This window comes from Erpetoichthys calabaricus, chromosome 12 (genome assembly GCF_900747795.2).
Source record: "Erpetoichthys calabaricus chromosome 12, fErpCal1.3, whole genome shotgun sequence".
Classification (NCBI taxonomy): domain Eukaryota; kingdom Metazoa; phylum Chordata; class Cladistia; order Polypteriformes; family Polypteridae; genus Erpetoichthys; species Erpetoichthys calabaricus.
This window is the reverse complement of record NC_041405.2, coordinates 15944326-15966073: the sequence shown is the minus strand read 5'-3', so window position 1 is coordinate 15966073 and position 21748 is coordinate 15944326. Positions and strand designations below refer to the sequence as shown.

General features: G+C 40.3%; 1 protein-coding gene across 1 annotated transcript in view; it reads right to left on the bottom strand.

Annotated features, from left to right (window-relative positions):
* The window catches only part of pvalb7 (parvalbumin 7), a 37635-nt gene that overhangs the window by 3881 nt on the left and 12006 nt on the right, over positions 1–21748 (bottom strand). The window contains exons 2-4 of the mRNA XM_028816805.2: positions 15676–15744; positions 4024–4156; positions 834–943 (exon numbers count right to left, since the gene is read on the bottom strand). Coding sequence (XP_028672638.2) covers positions 834–943; positions 4024–4156; positions 15676–15736 — 304 coding nt within the window. The 5' untranslated portion in view covers positions 15737–15744. The remainder of the gene's footprint in view (positions 1–833; positions 944–4023; positions 4157–15675; positions 15745–21748) is intronic.

The window sequence follows — 21748 nt, the reverse complement described above, 5'->3', positions numbered from 1 at the left end:
AAAGCTGGGTCTGCGTCAGAGGTCATGGGTGTTCCAGCAGGACAATGACCCCAAACATACCTCTAAAAGCACTCAGAAATGGATTGAAGACAAAGCACTGGAGAGTTCTGAAGTGGCCAGCAATGAGTCCGGATCTAAATCCAATTGAACACTTATGGAGAGATCTCAAAATTGCTGTTGGGAGAAGGCGCCCTTCAAATCTGAGAGACCTTGAGCAGTTTGCAAAAGAAGAAGAGTGGTCGGAAATTCCAGTTGAGAGGTGTAACAAGCTTGTTGATGGTTATAGTAAGTGCTTGATTTCAGTTATATTTTCCAAAGGGCATGCACCCAAATATTAAGTAGAGGGTGCCGATAATTTTGTCCAACCTGGTTTTTGAGTTTTGTGTGAAATGATGTCAGATTTGGCTTTTTTTCTCTGTTTTTTTGTGTTGTTCCAATGCACATAAAGGAAATAAACATGTGGATACCAAAACATTTGTAATTGCAACAATTTTCTGGGAGAAATGGTGCATTTTCAAGGAAAATTCCAGGGGTGCCGATAATTTCAGCCATGACTGTATATTTATATGTATATATATATAGATATTGGGTATATATAGATGTGTGTGTGTAGAGATAATAATTTATGTTTGTAATATTTAATTATATTAACAGCTGCTTGCATTTGATCCTAAATTGTTCATCTTGTGACATTTCTTTAGAACATGTTTCTAATTTCTAGGTACCCCACTTTCAGCTCCAGAAAGAGTAGGGATGGCCTTGCCTTTACGTTTATGATATAACCTATACAGAGGTTTATGTTTCTCCCTCTCATTTTAAGTGTCAGCACTTACCATCAATGCCAATTTTGCCATCTCCATCCTTGTCTCCCGCTTTCATAAATTTTTTGGTTTCAGCATCAGACAGGTCTCTACCATCTTTAGAAAAACCCTTCATCACAAACCTGGAGAATGAAGTCAGAAAAAGGAAAAAAAAAAAAAGCAGCTGTCATGTTAAGATGGCAAGGTTGGCATTCTGTAGCTCTGCCAGCTTTTTTCAGATTTCAAAAGATAAACAATGCATGGCTGGCCTCCCACATGGACATTCAAAGGTGATGGAAGGTTGCAGTGGTTGTTTTGCTCATCCAGTTGAGCTGTTTTAAAATAACAGATGCTTTGTAACATACTAGAAACACACAGATCTCCGGTACTTCCAAGATCAAGACAAATAAAGTATATCTAATCTAAACTAATCAAGGTTCCAGTCCCAGTAGTTCATGTGCACTAGCAGGTTGCTGTACTGCATGTGCTTGACGCTTAGCAGATGCTGGGACTGTCATTCTGTTTTATTTTATCTCATAATTGGGTTTTGTAATTTGCTTCAGATTCAGCAGATGTTTCTGCTTTTCTGTTTCAATCTGCCATGTCATATTCTCGATCAGTTTTCCTATGCAGTTTGCCACATGAAAGACGCAAACCCAAATAACTTTGTTCAGATTACCTCTAACTACATGTGTTATAGACACATGTGATGTGGTTATAGATGGACAGTGCCCACTCAAAAAGGTTATTTACCAACCCAATGAAAATCTGCAAAAATAAGTTTCCGTCCTTACATATCCACATGCCTATCCAAGGATAACCCTAATAGTGTCATAGATATGTGCCTTCATTCATGTAGAAGGGCAAGACATAGTCCGCATTAATTAGATTTGAAAAAATTCCTATGGAGGTGCTTCTTAACAAACAAATACACACACACACACACACACACACACACTACAGTGCTACCTATTTAAGACGGGTTAAAATATAAATAATTAACATAGACCTCAGCATTAATGTTTGCAGTACACCATCTATTGCAATGTACTATACTTTGTAATGAATGTAGTAATGAAATGCATTGCATTTGTCACTCTTACAGATGGTGCATCACAGATATCTAGGGAAATATAAAATGCATTGCTACAAGCTGGAATGACAACCGTAATGTATGTGTGTCTGTTATATACCATTATTTATGGGATTTGTAAAAGCAGTGTTGGAATATCAAATACTTTACATGTTATTACTAAAAATGTTTCTGATGTACCATCTGTTGGAATGAGAAATACAAGGTGCATTTGGTATGGGATTTGTAAAAGCAGTGTCAATGTTTGTGTTGCGCCATCTGTTAGAATAACAGAGACATGACAACTGGACAGACACAAAGATAACTGTTTTAATAAGATGGATATATTGTGTGAAGATACCACACCGCTCTATAATCCAGGGTTTGAACCCACCCTGTGTTTTCCAAATCCCCTTGACCTATTAGTGTTCATTATGTCTGTTATCATGATAGTCCTACATTTACATTTTAATAATGCACAAATTACTGAGTTATTGCTATAATCTGGCATAATCATATTCTGTACTAACTGGCACAGTGGTAACTCTCTGTGTGGAGTTTGCATGTTCCCCCTGCGTCCACGTGAGTTTCCTCTGGGAGCTCTGGTTTTCACCCCACTGTCCAAAGATATACCTGTTAGGTAAATTGATGATGGCAAACTGCATTTGGTGTGCGTATGTGTGTGTGTGTTATAAAGTGTTATCTATCTATCTATCTATCTATCTATCTATCTATCTATCTATCTATCTATCTATCTATCTATCTATCTATCTATCTATCTATCTATCTATCTATCTATCTATCTATCTATCTATCTATCTATCTATCTATCTATCTATCTATCTATCTATCCTGCCTACTACAATAAAGTTAATATTAGGTTAGGTTTCTTTATTTAGTCATATTTACAAAGGAAAACATGAAATTTGCCTTCTCGGTTGCATCTAATAACAGGTAACAGACAGAATGAAATAAAACAGACAAATAGAAATAAGAAAGGTTAGGGTAAAGCAGTTAGATAAAATATATTTATACCAAAAAAAAAAAAAAAAGGTAACAGGATATATATCAAAACCTTAAACATTATCTCCGATATTTCTTATTGAAAAGTCGTATGGCACTAGGAAGAAAGGAGTTTCTGGAGCGATTTGTGTTGGTTTTCAAAGCAACTATCCTTCCTGATTTACTGAAGTTTAGTTCTACATGTAATGGATGTCTGTCATCAGTTGAGATGATTTCCAGTTTCTTTAGCATTGCCCTCTGACACACACTAGTCAAATCATCTACATCAGCCCCAATAACTTTAGCTGCATACTTCGTAATCTGCTGGAGCTTTTTTGAGTTTTGGTTTGTCAGACTATTAAACCAGGCAATGAAACTGAAAGTGATCACGGACTGGATCATACTGCGATAGAAGGACAACATGAGGTCCTTGTCTACTTTAAATAGTTTGAGTTTATGGAGGAGAAATAAGCGCTGGTTGCATTTAGAAAATAATTTTTTTGTATTTGTATTCCAGTTAAGATTGTTCTCTAGGTAAGTTCCTAAGTATTTATATTCATTCACTATTTCTACCTCCTCTCCCAGAACTACAATAGGTGAACATACAGATTTCTGTCTCTTAAAATCAAATATAATTTCTTTGGTCTTTTTTACATTCAGAGTGAGAGTTTTTATTGCACCAGTTTACCATACAGTCCACTTGATTTAGATAGTGGCTTTCATCCTTCCCAGATATGCATCCTATGATCATGGTGTCATCTGCATACTTAATAATGGCGCAGTGGTCATTGTTCTGTCTCAGGTCACTTGTGTACAGAGTAAACAGTAATGGTGATAAGACACACCCCTGTGGACTTCCTGTGTTTGAATGAAGAGGTTTTGAAAAAGTGTCCTGAACTTTAACTGTCTGTGAACGATTTAAAAGAAAGTTCTGAATCCATAGTGTGATAAATGGGTTTACATTCATACTGTTTAATAATAATAATATCTATCTATCTATCTATCTATCTATCTATCTATCTATCTATCTATCTATCTATCTATCTATCTATCTATCTATCTATCTATCTATCTATCTATCTATCTATCTATCTATCTATCTATCTATCTATCTATCTATCTATCTATCTATCTTTACTTGGCACTTACTTGAGTTCATCTTCCTCAATGAAGCCACTGTGGTCCTGATCCAGAATCTGAAAGACCTTTTTGACCTCATCTGGAGTTTTCTTCTTTAGACCAACCATCTCAAAAAACTTTTTGTGGTCAAAGGACTCTGCAGCTGTAGGAAACAAGACAGCATAAAATCAAAGATTCAGTAAGTCTAAGTGTTTGCTTTGTGTCTTGCTTTTTTAAAACTTTCTACTATTTTTTTCTAAACATAAAGAAACTTCCAGAAGGAATCTTTCTCTGTTGGGCCCTTGAGCAAGGCCCTTAAACTGAAAATTGCTTCAAGGGAGCAATACAATGGCTGACCCTGAACTCTGATCTTCAAAGGTCATGCCAAAAAAAACAGTTTTTGTTTGTTCTTTAGACAAATGGCTTTTAACTGTTTGGTTTTTGTTTTTGTTGTTTTTTCTGGCCTTGTGACCTTATCATGTTTAGAGACTTAAATAAACAATTCTAGACTTAAGAACTCTAGTTTTCTAATTATATATCAATCTTTTGTGCTCATTATTTATTTGAGTATGCTATTAATTCATTATTTTTCTTACTTTATTTTAAGTTGTCTTTAAGTTTATCTTGTAAAGCACTTTCAGTTCCATCCTTTATATGAAAGTGTGCTATAGAAATAAATGTCGCTGTTACTATTGGGTCCTTTTTTTTGTTAACCCTTAAACCGTCGCATACTTGGAGGAGTTAATGCACCCCCGGATGCCAAATACTTTTTTGCTGCACTTTTTAAGGAAACGTCACAATTCACCAAAAAAAAAAAAAGAAATTTTAAAGGAACACGTATTTTTTTCATTCAAAGAGCATCACAATTACTGCAACACTGATCATTTTACACACCGCTAATGAATTGTAAAAACTATAACAAATCTACTGCCACAATCTGTTATTATATTGTGGCGGGCGACCGGGTCCCATGCCTGGCCGGGACGCCCCTTCTACTAATGTTCCGGGGGAGCAGCCATGGGCTCCTCAGTACCTCCCCCGGGACGCTTGGTGGCATCCTCCCTGGCTGACAATGGTGCCTCAGTTTCCCGCAGGGTTTCATGGGAGATGGAGTTCTCCACAACCCTGTGGGGATCTGGGGTGGCTGCCAGGGGGTGCTGCATGGATCCCGGAGCCGGCCTGGACACCTCTACAGCCCTGCCCGAAAGTGCAATTAGGAACAGGTGATCAAGCACCTGGAACACATTCCGGGTGGCCTATAAAAAGGACTGGCAACCACCACTCAGGGCCAGAATCGGGAGGAAGAGGACGAGGTTGCCTGGGAGGAATGGTGGTGCCAGAAGAAGGGTTATGATTTATGTTGTGCTTAGTACTTGGGACTGTGTTGTGGCTGGGAGGTTCACAGGGAAGACGTGCCCTCCAGCTGAAGAAAGAAATAAAGCCTTTGTGTTTTTACACGTGCCTCTGTGTAAGTCTGTGCCGGGTCGGGCGCTATACGGCGTCCAATTAACAATATGTACAAGGTGCCACTGTCACCATTGATGAAATTCAGTAAATGACCGAGCCAACTGTGCTTGAACTAGCTGCACGCAAGCACACAGTGGCCAACGCTGAAGCTTACAGGCTCATCTAGTGCAGTGGCTGAATCCCAGGGACAGTGATGCTGATTTCTTAGGGGGCTGGCTGCTCAACAAATGTACGGCACGGATTGATCAAATCCAGCGTGCTGGCAAATTTCACTGGGAACCAACTATAGCCAGTTGTGGTGGTTTAAGGGTTAAAGGGAATTTTGGAAACATTTTGAACTTTTTAAAGCCTATGCACCTCATCTAGGCATGTCCTGTCTGGAAAACTTGCCTTTTGATTTGGGGATAGGTTGCCTGTGGAGAGGCCAATCCAGTGGTCCCTGACCTGAAATTGGAGCCTCTTGTGGGTGTTTGTGGAGGCCTGCTTACCATTTTCTGTTTTGTGGTTTAACAATAATAAATTACAGAATTACACCTTAGAGCAAATAATGGTGGGATACTATTAAGACAGCCTCTGGAACACCATGTGTTTGGGAAATAGTGAATGAATGGTATTTTCCTCAAAATATATTGATAAATTTAGCAAAATTTGTTAATGAAAGTACTTAGTAGGAAAAATATAAAAAGGACCAAGACTAATCGAGATAGTAGCTGTGTCTGCCCTTGTAATCAAGATACAGTCATCAGCCTCTTGATAGAGATAACTTTCATTTGCAGAACTAATGTAATCAAACATTCTTCATTGTTAACTTAGTCAGTCATTGTCTGAGCCACTTTGTCCTGAATAGGGTCATGGTGGGGGTTGGGGGGTATGGTGCTGGAGCCTATCCCAGTGGGCACAGGGCGCAAGGCAGGAGCAAGCCCTTCAATCATTGAGTGAATACACACACACACACACACACACACACACACACACACACACAAACACACACACTAGGGCAGCATTTCTCAACCTTTAAGTATTTGCGACCCGAGTTTTCGTAACGGTTTTAATCGCGCCCCCCTAACGTTTTTTTGAAAGGAGCCCACTAATACCAATTTGTTCTTTTTAAATTAATAATATTTCATAGATGCATATTTTATTATACCTACTTAACTTTTATTGACATTTATCTAACTCTATGTTTATTTTTCTAGTATCAGAATGTAGTTTAAGTTAATTTGTTTTGGTTTCAATAGATGTATTTTTCATATTTTCGATTCCTGTTTTCTTTTTTCACATCTTCACGCCCCCCCTTTTTGTTACTTCGCACCCCCCTAGGGGGGCCCGCCCCACAGTTTGAGAACCACTGCTCTAGGGCCAATTTAGTATTGACAATCCCCCTAACCTGCATGTCTTTCGACAGTCGGAGGAAACTGGAGCACCCGGAGGAAACGCACATAGACACGGGGACAACATGCAAACTCCACTCAGGGAGGACCCAGGATCACTATTAAGTATAAGAGCCAAATTCCTAATATGGCATTATGTTTTATAATGAAATGCAATGTAAATGCTATATGTAATGTTAAATGTGATTCTTATTGTGAAAATGTTCTTCTTCTTTTATTATAAGAACCAAATTCCTAATACGGACTATGCACTATATTCATATGGGCTATATAAGGGAGATAATATGATAAACATATTCTAATAGGGGTCATAGTCTATGAAAAAGAATACAATATCCAAATATTGCATTTCCTTCAAATGACTATCTGTTGAGTAAAGGTTAATCAGAGCCATCTTAACATATGGGCACAATGGGCACTGGCCGGGGGCCACAGTTGCATAAGGGGCCCACAATGTTTCTGATGCCTATGTGTGCTTCTGTTTTGCTATCAATATACAAGGCCCAGTGCAGTATTTTCCCCAGGGCCCTATGATACGGTTAAGACGGTTTTGAATCCAATAAGATAACCAATGTGCAGGGTGGTCTTTAGTAGAATAAGCCAGTTAGCCACCAGTCATTACCCGTGTAATTTTAATTTGTGGTAAGGTTAGTTTGAATCAGTGCTTGAAGAGGACCTTCACCAGTACTCAGCAGTATGCAGTACTGGCACCTCTTCTAATTTCAATATGAAGTACTGCTGCCTTTTCTTAGCATACCGGTGAGTACTGACACCTGTTCAAAAATCTTGACTGGGGAATTGCACTTCAATCAGTTGTCATCTTATAGTGACAAATTACATTTCACCATCCCATCATGTTTTCTTGCAGTACCAGTGAGTACCAGTTCCTCTTCCTGAATTGTCATTATAAACAGAGTACCACCAGTAATTTGGTTCCACTGGTTTGTATCCTGTGCCCAGTCATAGTCTTTGCAGAGTTTGTATGTTATTCCAGGGTCTGTGTGGGTTTTCCACCTGGTCCCCTATGTGGGTGGATGGATAGATAGATAGATAGATAGATAGATAGATAGATAGATAGATAGATAGATAGATAGATAGATAGATAGATAGATAGATAGATAGATAGATAGATAGATAGATAGATAGATACTTTATTAATCCCAATGGGAAATTCACATTATCCAGCAGCAGCATACTGATTCAATAAATAATATTAAATTAATGATTGATAATAATAATAATGCAGGTGAAAAACAGACAATAACTTTGTATAATGTTAAATGTTAATGTTTACCCCCCCCGGGTGGAATTGAAGAGTCGCATAGTTTGGGGGAGGAACGATCTTCTCAATCTGTCAGTGGAGCAGGACAGTGACAGCAGTCTGTCACTGAAGCTGCTCCTCTGTCTGGAGATGATCCTGTTTAGTGGATGCAGTGGATTCTCCATGATTGACAGGAGTCTGCTCAGCGCCCTTCGCTCTGCCACAGATGTCAAACTGCCCAGCTCCATGCCTACAATAGAGCCTGCCTTCCTCACCAGTTTGTCCAGGCGTGAGGCGTCTTTCTTCTTAATGCTGCCTCCCCAGCACACCACCGCGTAGAAGAGGGCGCTCGCCATAACTGTCTGATAGAACATCTGCAGCATCTTATTGCAGATGTTGAAGGACGTCAGCCTTCTAAGGAAGTATAGTCGTCTCTGTCCTATCTTGCACAAAGCATCAGTATTGGCAGTCCAGTCTAATTTATCATCCAGCTGCACTCCCAGATATTTACAGGTCTGCATCATCTGCACACAGTCACCTTTGATGATCACGGGGTCCATGAGGGGTCTGGGCCTCCTAAAATCCACCACCAGCTCCTTGGTTTCGCTGGTGTTCAGTTGTAGGTGGTTTGAGTCACACCATTTAACAAAGTCCTCGATTAGATCCCTATACTCCTCCTCCAGTCCATTCCTGATGCAGCCCACGATAGCATTGTCATCAGCGAACTTTTGCACATGGCAGGACTCCGAGTTGTATTGGAAGTCCGATGTATATAGGCTGAACAGGACCGGAAAAAGTACAGTCCCCTGTGGCGCTCCTGTGTTGCTGACCACAATGTCAGATGTGCAGTTCCCAAGACGCACATACTGAGGTCTGTCTTTCAGATAGTCCACGATCCATGCCACTAGGTATGAATCTAATCCCATCTCTGTCAGCTTGTCCCTAAGGAGCAGAAGTTGGATTGTGTTGAAGGCGCTAGAGAAGTCTAGAAACATAATTCTTACAGCACCACTGCCTCTGTCCAAGTGAGAGAGGGATCGGTGTAGCATATAGATGATGGCATCCTCCGTTCCCACCTTCTCCTGATATGCAAACTGCAGAGGGTCAAGGGCGTGTTGAACCTGTGGCCTAAGGTGGTGAAGCAGCAGCCTCTCCATGGTCTTCATCACATGTGATGTCAGAGCAACAGGCCAAAAGTCATTCAGCTCAATAGGACGTGATACCTTTGGGACTGGGGTGATGCAAGATGTTTTCCAAAGCCTCGGGACTCTCCCCTGTTCCAGGCTCAGGTTGAAGATGCGCTGTAGAGGACCCCCCAGTTCCGATGCACAGACCTTCAGCAGTTGTGGCGATACTCCATCTGTTTATGATTATAAGTGGGCTTTAGTGTCCCCTCCATGGTTGTTTCCTGAGGTTACTAAAATAGGCTCTGGCCCCCACTCAACCCTGATCTGGATTAATCAATGTGAAACGTTTAAAGCAGATGGCCTCTGTTCACCTCATGGGTTGCATCATCCTTCCTGTGGTTTCATTCATCATGAAGAGAACTTGGGGAGGCTCATGTTGCAATGTTGCGGTGATGTAATTTGTGCCATTCCAATGAATAAGCAGAATGCTTTCCAAGAGGATCTTGTGGTAATACGTGTGACTTTGGCAATTAAGTGGTATCACCAAATGTACACTTTTAGAAACCGGTTGCGCAAGGAAGGTTACAACAGACAATTGTTGTCTTTTAAAATGCTTCTTTGTTTTTAAATGTGCAAATGTACTGACATTCTCAAAGCTGCTTAATCCAATTCAGGGTTAAGATAACATTCAGTTGTGCTTGAAAGTTTGTGAACCCTTTAGAATTTTCTATATTTCTGAATAAATATGACCTAAAACATCATCAGATTTTCACTCAAGTCCTAAAAGTAGATAAAGAGAAACCAGTTAAACAAATGAGACAAAAATGTTATACTTGGCCATTTATTTATTAAGGAAAATGATCGAATATTACATATTTGTGAGTGGCAAAAGTATGTGAACCTCTAGGATTAGCAATTAGTTTGAAGGTGAAATTCGAGTCCGGTGTTTTCAATCAATGGGATGACATTCAGGTGTGAGTGGGCACCCTGTGTTATTTAAAGAACAGGGATCTATCAAAGTCTGCTCTTCACAACACATGTTTGTGGAAGTGTATCATGGCACAAACAAAGGAGATTTCTGAGGACATTCTGAAAAAGAGTTGTTGATGCTCATCAGGCTAGAAAAGGTTACAAAACCATCTCTAAAGAGTTTGGACTCCACAAATCCACAGTCAGACAGATTGTGTACAAATGGAGGAAATTCAAGACCATTGTTACCTTCCCCAGGAGTGGTCGACCAACAAAGATCACTCTAAGAGCAAGGCGTGTAATACTCAGTGAGGTCACAAAGGACCCCAGGGTAACTTCTAAGCAAGTGAAGGCCTCTCTCATATTGGCTAATGTTCATGTTCATGAGTCCACTATCAGGAGAACACTGAACAACAATGGTGTGCATGGCAGGGCTGCAAGGAGAAAGCCACTGCTCTCCAAAAAAACATTGCTGCTCGTCTGCAGTTTGCTAAAGATCATGTTGACAAACCAGAAGGCTATTGGAAGAATGTTTTGTGGATGGATGGGGCCAAAATAGAACTTTTTGGTTTAAATGAAAAGCGTTATGTTTGGAGAAAGGAAAACACTGCATTCCAGCATAAGAACCTTATCCCATCTGTGAAACATGGTGGTGGCAATATCATGGTTTGGGCCTGTTTTGCTGCATCTGGGCCAGGACAGCTTGCCTTCATTGATGGAACAATAAATTCTGAATTATGTCAGAGAATTCTAAAGGATATCTGTCCATGAACTGAATCTCGAGAGAAGGTGGGTCATGCAGCAAGACAACGACCCTAAGCACACAAGTCGTTCTACCAAAGAATGATTAAAGAAGAATAAAGTTAATGTTTTGGAATGGCCAAGTCAAAGTCCTGACCTTAATCCAATCGAAATGTTATGGAAGGACTTGAAGCGAGCAGTTAATGTGAGGAAACCCACCAACATCCCAGAGTTGAAGCAGTTCTGTACGGAGGAATGGGCTAAAACTCCTCCAAGCCGGTGTGCAGGACTGATCAACATTTACCAGAAACGTTTAGTTGCAGTTATTGCTGCAAAGGGGGGTCACACCAGATACTGAAAGCAAAGGTTCACATACTTTTGCAACTCATAAATATGTAATATTCGATCATTTTCCTCAATAAATAAATGACCAAGTATAATATTTTTGTCTCATTTGTTTAACTGGTTTCTCTTTATCTACTTTTAGGACTTGAGTGAAAATCCGATGATGTTTTAGGTCATATTTATGCAGAAATATAGAAAATTCTAAAGGGTTCACAAACTTGCAAGCACAACTGATTGGACACAACACTGAAACCCCTTCTGAACTGTGCCAGTCTATCAGAAGGGGCCGACGTCTTCACGTAACGCCCATTGAGAACTAGCGATTTACCTAACACTCAAAACTTTGGGGATGTTGGGTTGGTAGATGAAACTACAAGTGTGTCTCAGGACTTCAGGACATGTCATACTCCGACAGGCTCAGAGAATTAAACCTCAAGCAGAGGCCACTATCTGGGGACGTCTTCAAAATCCTCAAAGGCATTGACACAGCAAAAACGCCAAATTCTTTCCATTTAAGGCTGAATCACGTACTCGAGGACATGAGTGGAAATTCATGGAAAGTGCATTTAAGACAGAAGCCAGGAAGCAGTTATGCAAAGAGTCGTGGAAATCTGGAATGAACTACCAAGCCATGTAGTTGAAGGAGAAACCTTGACAACCTTTGAGAAGAATCTGGATAAGATATTGGTACAGCTCAGCTATTAGCTAAACAAACAAGCTTGGTGGAATGAATGGTCTCCTTTCATTTGTCAATTTTTTTGTGTTCTTATGAAAAACCCAAGTGGGCACAGAGAAAAAAAAAATGCCCGTATAGGTCTGTTGGGAAGACTTCACAAAGACAACTTCAGTGTTGGAATTGGAACCCAGGATCTACGCAGCAGTGGTGCTAACCATACTGCTTGAGTGTCTCTTTATACTTTAGGTAAAATTAAAGACCATAACGGATTATAAGCGCAGCCATCAGCAGGTCAGCTATGACCCTAGTCTCCCTGACACCTTGAACAGTTTCTTTGCACGCTTTGATGCATCTAGCATCAGGGAGACTGTACATCTCCCTTTGCTGAAGGAGCAGCATCAGCCTCTAGTCCTGCAGCTATACCAAGTGAGGTCCACCTTAAGGAGGATCAACATCAACAGAGCTGCAGGACCAGATAAGGTGTTGGGTAAAACACTGAAAATCAATTAGCAGGAGTCTTTCTGGACATTTTTAACCTTTTTCTACAACTTGCAATGGTCCCTGTCTGCCTCAAATCCTCCACTATTGTGCCAGTGCCTAAAAAATCAGCGGTCACCTGCCTTAAAGATTACCACCCTGTGGCTCTGACCTCAGTGATAATGAAGTGCTTTGAGAGAATCCTCCTAAAGTACATCAAGGATGCCATACCTGCTGGATTTGACAACCATCAGTTCGCCTACAGGAGGAACAGATCTACAGAGGATGCCGTCTCAATAGCACTTCACACAGTACTGACTCGTCTGCAGTGCCCTAACACTTACGTTAGCATGCTTTTCGTCGATTTTAGTTCAGCGTTTAACACCGTAATCCTGGAGAAGCTGGTACAAAAGCTTCATAATCTGGGTCTGTCCACATCGTTATGTCTCTGGATCAGGGACTTTCTCACTAACAGGCCTCAGGTGGTTAGAATTGGAGATCGTACATCAGCCACACTGGTTTTGAACACAGGCACACCACGGGGTTGTGTGCTCAGCCCAGCACTCTTCACGTTATTTATGCACGATTGCTCTGCCATCCATGCCACAAATATGGTTGTGAAGTTTGTGGATGATATGACCGAGGTGGGTCTCCTATCAGACAATGATGAGACTCACTATAGAGAGGAGATACAACACCTAGCACTATGGTGCTCAGTCAACAACCTCATCTTGAAAACCAGCAAGACCAAAGAAGTCATTGTGGACTATAGGAATTCCAGAAGAACAGAACATGCTCCTATATTTATACATGAGGAGGCTGTAATGTGTTGTGCGCTGCGAAACTGATCGCACCCCCAGAAGTTACAGACGCCCCTGGGAAAACCCCTAAGAAACAGACAGATTACCTTCACATTCCTCCTTTCACTTCTAGCTGGCTCTGTCGCTTAATATGCCTCTCGCGTGGTATTCCGCCTTCTTAAAAAGCCTGCACGGGCTTCTCTCAGTTTGTTAAATTGATTATCTCTCCTTCTCTCTCTCAGACCTCTCCTGCTCCTGGCGCGTATTCCTCCTCCTCCGAAGAAGTCCAAGGTTACTTTTAAATATCAAGTGGAGGTGTTAACTCTTTCCTTTCAAGAAGCAAGTTTGAGAGATAAATGTTTGTTTGCAGTGTTTGAATAAAATTCCAGTCTCTTCAACTTCCTCTGGTTTTTCTGTGCAATTTTGTGACCCAAGCATGACAGTGTGTGGACAATATCAAGTTCTTGGGTATCCACATCACATCGGATCTGACCTGGTCTTTGAACACATCTCACCAGGTAAAGAAGGCCCAACAAAGACTCTTCTTCCTCAGGAAGATGAGACGTGCTGGATTCTCCTCTCAGCTGCTCAGCTGCACAGCTCAGGACAGGAAGGACTTGGCACGGGTGGTGAGGACAGCATAGGGGATCGTCCTCTCCTAGACTAGGACTCTGTATATGCTGGAAGGGTACAGAAGAGGGCCAAATGTATAGCTGCGGATCTTACCCATCCGGGAAATGGACTGTTTGTACCACTGCCTTCGGGAAAGCAGTACAGAAACATAAAAACACGTACCAGCAGACTGAAAGACAGCTTTTTCCCCAGAGCTATGAAGTCCATCTGCCCCTGCTGATACCCACACACACATACATCTACCCCTAACCTGCCCCCCTGTAGACATGTACACGCACTTTCCCTCATGATCTAACACACACACTTGTATTCCTCCCCTGCAGACCTACGCACACAGATCACTGATCTCTGCAGGCGTACTACCTCAGGAAAAGTCTGGACTTGATGATGTTTTATTGCTGCTGTCTTTTATACTTATTATGTTTATTTTATTATTTATAGTGTATTGTGTAATTAAGTATTATGCCTTGAAGTCGAGTCCTACCAACAAAAAAAGTTATGCGTATGCATAATGACAATAAATAATTCTATCTATCTATCTATCTATCTATCTATCTATCTATCTATCTATCTATCTATCTATCTATCTATCTATCTATCTATCTATCTATCTATCCTGCCTACTATACTAAAGTCAATATCTATCTATCTATCTATCTATCTATCTATCTATCTATCTATCTATCTATCTATCTATCTATCTATCTATCTATCTATCTATCTATCGTCACACATACACGTCTGAGGATCACCTTCCAGGCTCATTCTTGGAAGATTCCCAATGAGGTCAATGGACTCTGCCTCTTTTGGTTGGAGAACTGTATTTTTGAGGCACTCCCTGAAGGTGGCATAGCAGCCCGTTATTTTGTTTGTTTGCACCACTGATCACCATTTTGGTCACATTTTTCCTTATTGATTAAACGGGACGACCTGGTTTGATCCCCAACATTTATTTTTGATCCTCTGTCATAACTTGTATGACCACACTATTTGTCTCTTGAAACACAAAGTGATCTGAAAGAAAGAAAAGCTTGATGCTTGTAGCATGGATGACTAGAGCACATGACACAACCGTGACTTTGTTTTTTGCTTTGTAAAAAAGCCATTTTTGTTTTCCCTAAATAATAAGGTTAGTTGGAACATTTCTGAATTACCAGATTGGAAATGCTGCAGAATTAGTCACATTTTGAGTGTCCTGCTAAAATTAAATACATAGTTAAACAAGCAAAATACATAAATAGACACATAAATGTGTAGGAAATGAGCAAATAGTTAAATAAAATAATTATATATTTAGAGTATTAATTAGTTAGCTATTTAATTAATTTATTACTACTCTTTAAAATTTGATGGAGCTCCATCTTAAAATGATTGTCAGGCCAGTTGCTTAATATCTGTTGGCAGATGGATAACTTGTCATGGTCTGACCTTTGCATGTTATCCAGTAATGTACACTGAAGTTTACTGCACAGACATACTTATTTATTTATTTTTGGCAGGATATTTAAAAGGAAAAATGTCTGGAACGAAAAGCAGAGTAACGTGAGTTGTGCATCGCAAAGGCAGCATGGACAAACATTCCAGCTCTCGTGTAAATCAGTTTCTCTTCGTGAACTCCTCTGGGCATTCAGGCTACTGGAGAGGCTTGAACTTTGGTGTTCCCCTGTGTACTTACAATCATTACATCTAAAAATAACGCCAGAGAATCCTCGGCCGCCTCTCCTCAGCGGGAGGTGTTAAGTTCCGCGTTTGACTTAAGCAATGCTATGGCCATTTATAGCAAGCACTTCCTTACCCTTGAATGCTCCCACAGCCTTAGAGATGTCATCAGCTTTCAGCAGATCAGTCATCAACATGTTTACAGCTGTTGAAAAGGAGAAGGAGAGCAGGAGTTAAATGGGGGGTCTGTCAGTACCATCTACAGAAGTCTGTTACAGGCCAAGACATAAACAAGCATTTATTAGGGCTGCTTGACCTTTCATGAACTCTTGTTCCCTTGACATGGTTTTGCTGTACTTTCATGACCTTGTCTACTGAACATCCTGTACTTGGTGACCACAGCATACATCTGACAAGAAGGAATAGCCACCATTTGAGTGGACTAAATTGAGTGGAAACACTTAGCCAATTGACAGCGGACCATTAAGGTTGGACCATGTAGTAATAATTTCAAATAAATGATAACTATGATAGATAGATAGATAGATAGATAGATAGATAGATAGATAGATAGATAGATAGATAGATAGATAGATAGATAGATAGATAGATAGATAGATAGATAGATACTTTATTAATCCCAATGGGAAATTCACATTCTTCAGCAGCAGCATACTGATACAATAAATAATATTAAATTGATCAAACTGATGTAGAAGTTTTTGCCTGTTTTAGAATGATCACCGGTAAAATGTGAAAAATTGTAACTTGACGTGAATCTACTAATCCTATATTAAAGACGCTTAATGCTGCTAAGGATCAGACCACCATAGCCTATCCTGCCAGTACTGGGCACAAAGCTGGAACCAACCCTGGGTGGAGTGCTAGTGCACCACAGAGAACACTTATTTACACCCCAACAGCACTAATCTTTGAGGTGTAAATCAGACAAGACAGAGGAAAATCCATTCAGACTTCACACACGTAGTGACCAGGCTGGGGTTTTATCCCAAAACTAATATAATGCGCTAACCAGTGACCCACAATGCCACCTACCAGCTATGTTTTTTGCATTGAATGGTATCGTCATGTTTGTGAGCCTTCCTTATAACTGTAGCAAAGCATCAACATACTGTATATAAAATTAACGGAGTGGCTACCAAGTGGACCACTTACCCTTCCCATGTGATTGGCTCCTCTATTGGTGACAGCATCATAAGTCCAGACTATGCTGATTTGTATGAAGTGAGAAGGGGCCTGAGTTGCCTCGAAAGCTTGCATATAATAATCTGTTCAGTTAACCAATAAAAGGGGTCATTTTGCTTAACTTCTCACTACATTCATAATGGCTAACATGATACAACACCTTAGTACTACTGAATTTTATGAACAATTCAGGAGACTTGTCAAGAAGGTGTAGTGGCTATGAACATTACACACAAGCTGACCTGAGTGAACAAAGAACAACAACCATGCTCAATGGTGTATGGGCAGCCACTCTAAAACCATACAAGCAGGTATGGCCCAGTCATGAAAGCAGACAGGTCGATGGAGGATGACAGAGCTTGTTGTCTGCACCGGTAACCATCAATCACCTACCACTGAGTCCATCACAGTGAAGCCAAATATTGTATTTCAAGGTGCTCTGCCTGATTTAGTCTGCTACAAATATGGCAAGGCAAATGAGCCCCCCCTTAACAAATTCTACTCCTGTCTGAAAAAAAAAAACACAAACAGTAAGCTTTGCTTGCATGGGTGTGAGGAACACCAATATTGAACCGTGGCGGAATAGAAAAATATTAGCTTGTCCGATGTATCCTTGGTCCTACTGATTGATTTTGGTATCAAACCCAGGATATTCGAGCAATTCACATTAATTGTTGTGGTTTAATTACTCTGTGATAGGCCGAAGTCCAGTTCAGGAGATTCTAAGGTTCTGAAAAGGTCTGAATCCTGCTCAGAAGATTAGCCAGTTAGGATGAAGGACACATTAATGATGAACATGTCAAGAAATCAACTGGGAATAATCTCTACTAGGTCATAACTATTTACTCCTTGTTGAGAACATCTGTCGGCATGAAATAACCCACCCAGGTAGTGTCACACTTACAGTACATTAATAATAGGCTTGAACACAGCTGGAATAAGACCTCACGGGACCCTGGGTGATTTAGCTTCTTAAAAGAGAGTTGTTTGTACTTCTAATAAGAAGGTGCAAGACTTGATTGATTTATCACCTACGGATGGGAGACTAAGGATGGGAACTGAGTGGAAGGGAGATATTGGTGAAGAAGGTCCATTGCCGTCACAGACTCCTGGGTGGGTACCCAGAATTCTCTGATGGTAGATCTGCCCATAAACTTAAGAAGTCAGGCGAAATTAGATAAACTTTATTAATCCCACTGGGAAATTCAAATTGTGATCACCAGAAGCTGATACTGATGGCTGATAGGTCAGTTTATTTTGTGCTTATTATTTATTGAGAATTCAGACAAGTCCTATAGATTGAATTCTATAGCTACCTCATGTTATACCATTTTCTCACTCACTTAGTCCTGAACAGGATCATGGAATGTACTGGAGCCTATCCCAGCTAGCACAAGGGATAGAACACCAGTCCATCGCAGGGATAACACACACATTCATCAGACACATACTAGGCAATCACCAATTCACCTAACCTGACTATCTTTGGATTGTGGGTTGAAATTGGAGCACTCAAAGGAAACCCACACGGACACGGGAGAACATGTAAACTCCACAAGAAGAGAACCCAGGAAGTGAATCCTAGTCTCCTTACTGCGAGGCAGAAGCGCCATCACTGTGCCACTATGCTGCCCCCTATAACTACCTCAAATGTGTGATAATTAAGAAACCCTTAATAAACTTTTATGGTTTTGTGGAATTTCCACAAGCTTGGCCCCAAGAGGTCATTTACCTTGGTGAATGCTCCATTCTATTTACCTCAGAAGTTGGATGTGGGAGCTGGGAATAATGTCAAGCAAAAGTTGATCACATTCCACTAAAACAATCAGAAAACCAGTATGGATGTGTCCAGGAAAACCTTTGTTGTGCTATGTCCATCGGAATAAATAGCAGCTGATTGACAACATATTACATTGTATTTTACGTATACAGATAGAAGTCGGACAATGCTGTGTGTACGACTGATTTAATGAGACACAAATAGACAGAAGTGTTAATAAGCAGTGTACTACTACAGCTTTCAACTAAGTTTGTGGCGTATGTCGCCATTTTGGATTAACGTCATGATCTGAAGACAGACACACTCGGACTTGACATACTAGCCCCAAGTTTTTGAGAAGGCATTCCAGTTGAAAATTCCAATTTTGAAGTTCAAAAAGAAAGTAGCATAAGCCCCCTTAAAAATCATGTCAAATCCCCCATGCTGTTGGCTATATTACTACTTGTAGGATTTTTGGGACTTTATCACATCATGCCCACTGCTCAATATTTTGGTTTTGAGCCAAGGCTAAATTTCCCTTTACAAATAATGATCAATGGATGTGTTTCATGACTATATGACATGAGGGCCGAGCGATACTGGACATTTCAGCAGCTACAGTGGTGTGAAAAACTATTTGCCCCCTTCCTGATTTCTTATTCTTTTGCATGTTTGTCACACAAAATGTTTCTGATCATCAAACACATTTAACCATTAGTCAAATATAACACAAGTAAACACAAAATGCAGTTTGTAAATGGTGGTTTTTATTATTTAGGGAGAAAAAAAAATCCAAACCTACATGGCCCTGTGTGAAAAAGTAATTGCCCCCTGAACCTAATAACTGGTTGGGCCACCCTTAGCAGCAATAACTGCAATCAAGCGTTTGCGATAACTTGCAATGAGTCTTTTACAGCGCTCTGGAGGAATTTTGGCCCACTCATCTTTGCAAAATTGTTGTAATTCAGCTTTATTTGAGGGTTTTCTAGCATGAACCGCCTTTTTAAGGTCATGCCATAGCATCTCAATTGGATTCAGGTCAGGACTTTGACTAGGCCACTCCAAAGTCTTCATTTTGTTTTTCTTCAGCCATTCAGAGGTGGATTTGCTGGTGTGTTTTGGGTCATTGTCCTGTTGCAGCACCCAAGATCGCTTCAGCTTGAGTTGACGAACAGATGGCCGGACATTCTCCTTCAGGATTTTTTGGTAGACAGTAGAATTCATGGTTCCATCTATCACAGCAAGCCTTCCAGGTCCTGAACCAGCAAAACAACCCCAGACCATCACACTACCACCACCATATTTTACTGTTGGTATGATGTTCTTTTTCTGAAATGCTGTGTTCCTTTTACGCCAGATGTAACGGGACATTTGCCTTCCAAAAAGTTCAACTTTTGTCTCATCAGTCCACAAGGTATTTTCCCAAAAGTCTTGGCAATCATTGAGATGTTTCTTAGCAAAATTGAGACGAGCCCTAATGTTCTTTTTGCTTAACAGTGGTTTGCGTCTTGGACATCTGCCATGCAGGCCGTTTTTTGCCCAGTCTCTTTCTTATGGTGGAGTCGTGAACACTGACCTTAATTGAGGCAAGTGAGGCCTGCAGTTCTTTAGACGTTGTCTTGGGGTCTTTTGTGACCTCTCGGATGAGTCGTCTCTGCGCTCTTGGGGTAATTTTGGTCAGCCGGCCACTCCTGGGAAGGTTCACCACTGTTCCATGTTTTTGCCATTTGTGGATAATGGCTCTCACTGTGGTTCGCTGGGGTCCCAAAGCTTTAGAAATGGCTTTATAACCTTTACCAGACTGATAGATCTCAATTACTTCTGTTCTCATTTGTTCCTGAATTTCTTTGGATCTTGGCGTGATGTTTAGCTTTTGAGGTGCTTTTGGTCTACTTCTCTGTGTCAGGCAGCTCCTATTTAAGTGATTTCTTGATTGAAACAGGTGTGGCAGTAATCAGGCCTGGGGGTGGCTACGGAAATTGAACTCAGGTGTGATACACCACAGTTAGGTTATTTTTTAACAAGGGGGCAATTACTTTTTCACACAGGGCCATGTAGGTTTGGATTTTTTTTTCTCCCTAAATAATAAACACCATCATTTACAAACTGCATTTTGTGTTTACTTGTGTTATATTTGACTAATGGTTAAATGTGTTTGATGATCAGAAACATTTTGTGTGACAAACATGCAAAAGAATAAGAAATCAGGAAGGGGGCAAATAGTTTTTCACACCACTGTATTGTGATTCCTAATTTTTTAATGTATTTGTCATAATACACATTTTTTTCTATAGTGTTTTTTATTGTTGGGAACTTTTTTGGGAACGATTTGAATTTACTTTTAGATCTCTTGTTTATTATTTATGCAACATGAATTACGGATCATGTGACTGTAATCATTTTTGCGATGTAACTTGAAGTTTCGGAATAAAGATGGCCAGTTAGTTTCTACTAGGAGGCTCCGCCCCCTGCTCGCTTCGCTCGCCAACCCCTGGTGTTGGGAATGACAAAGAGCGTGATGTATGAACGAGATATAGAATAGTGTGACGGTGTAGATGATGCAAATAGAAAGCAAACAATAAAGAGTGTGGCACAGTGTAAAGGTTTATTTGAAAATTTCTTTGTACACGCCGTTTAAGTGTAAAAGGTAATTCCAGCTCAGAACTTGTAAGGTCAATTTAAGATGGTTATTGTTGTGATCAGAGTCAAGTTTGTCAGAGCTTAGAAAGAGTTGTGTCTTTCCAGGAAGTAATGGAATGACTTGGGTATTTATGTTTTCCACATTAATATTTTTTGGACATAATATAGTGCGTTGTGTTAAAAGGGGCATTTGGTCTAATGAGATTGCTGTTCCAAATCTCTCTGTAACTAAGTCGTCGCAGATAAAGGCTTGAGGAATTGTAATAATATGTGGCTGAAGTCCATCTGTATTGGTGAGTGTACCATCTCTCAGTTGTAATAAGCAATTGTTATGATCTGGTTCTGGACATCGTATCTTTTTTACTAACTGTATCTTTTGAAAGCAATGCCAATTGTCTGCGTATTTTAAGGTGCACTGAACAATAGCTGAGTGCATGGCATCTGGAAGAATAGCTAATCACTGTCTAAAATCTCCTCCTCATAAAAGTACCTTTCCTCCAAATCGAATATTATTATTCATAAACGTTTGTTCATGCCATTGAACATTCATCAATAAACATTTTTTCAAGACGGATGTCACGTGCAGTGCCACTGTTAATGTTCA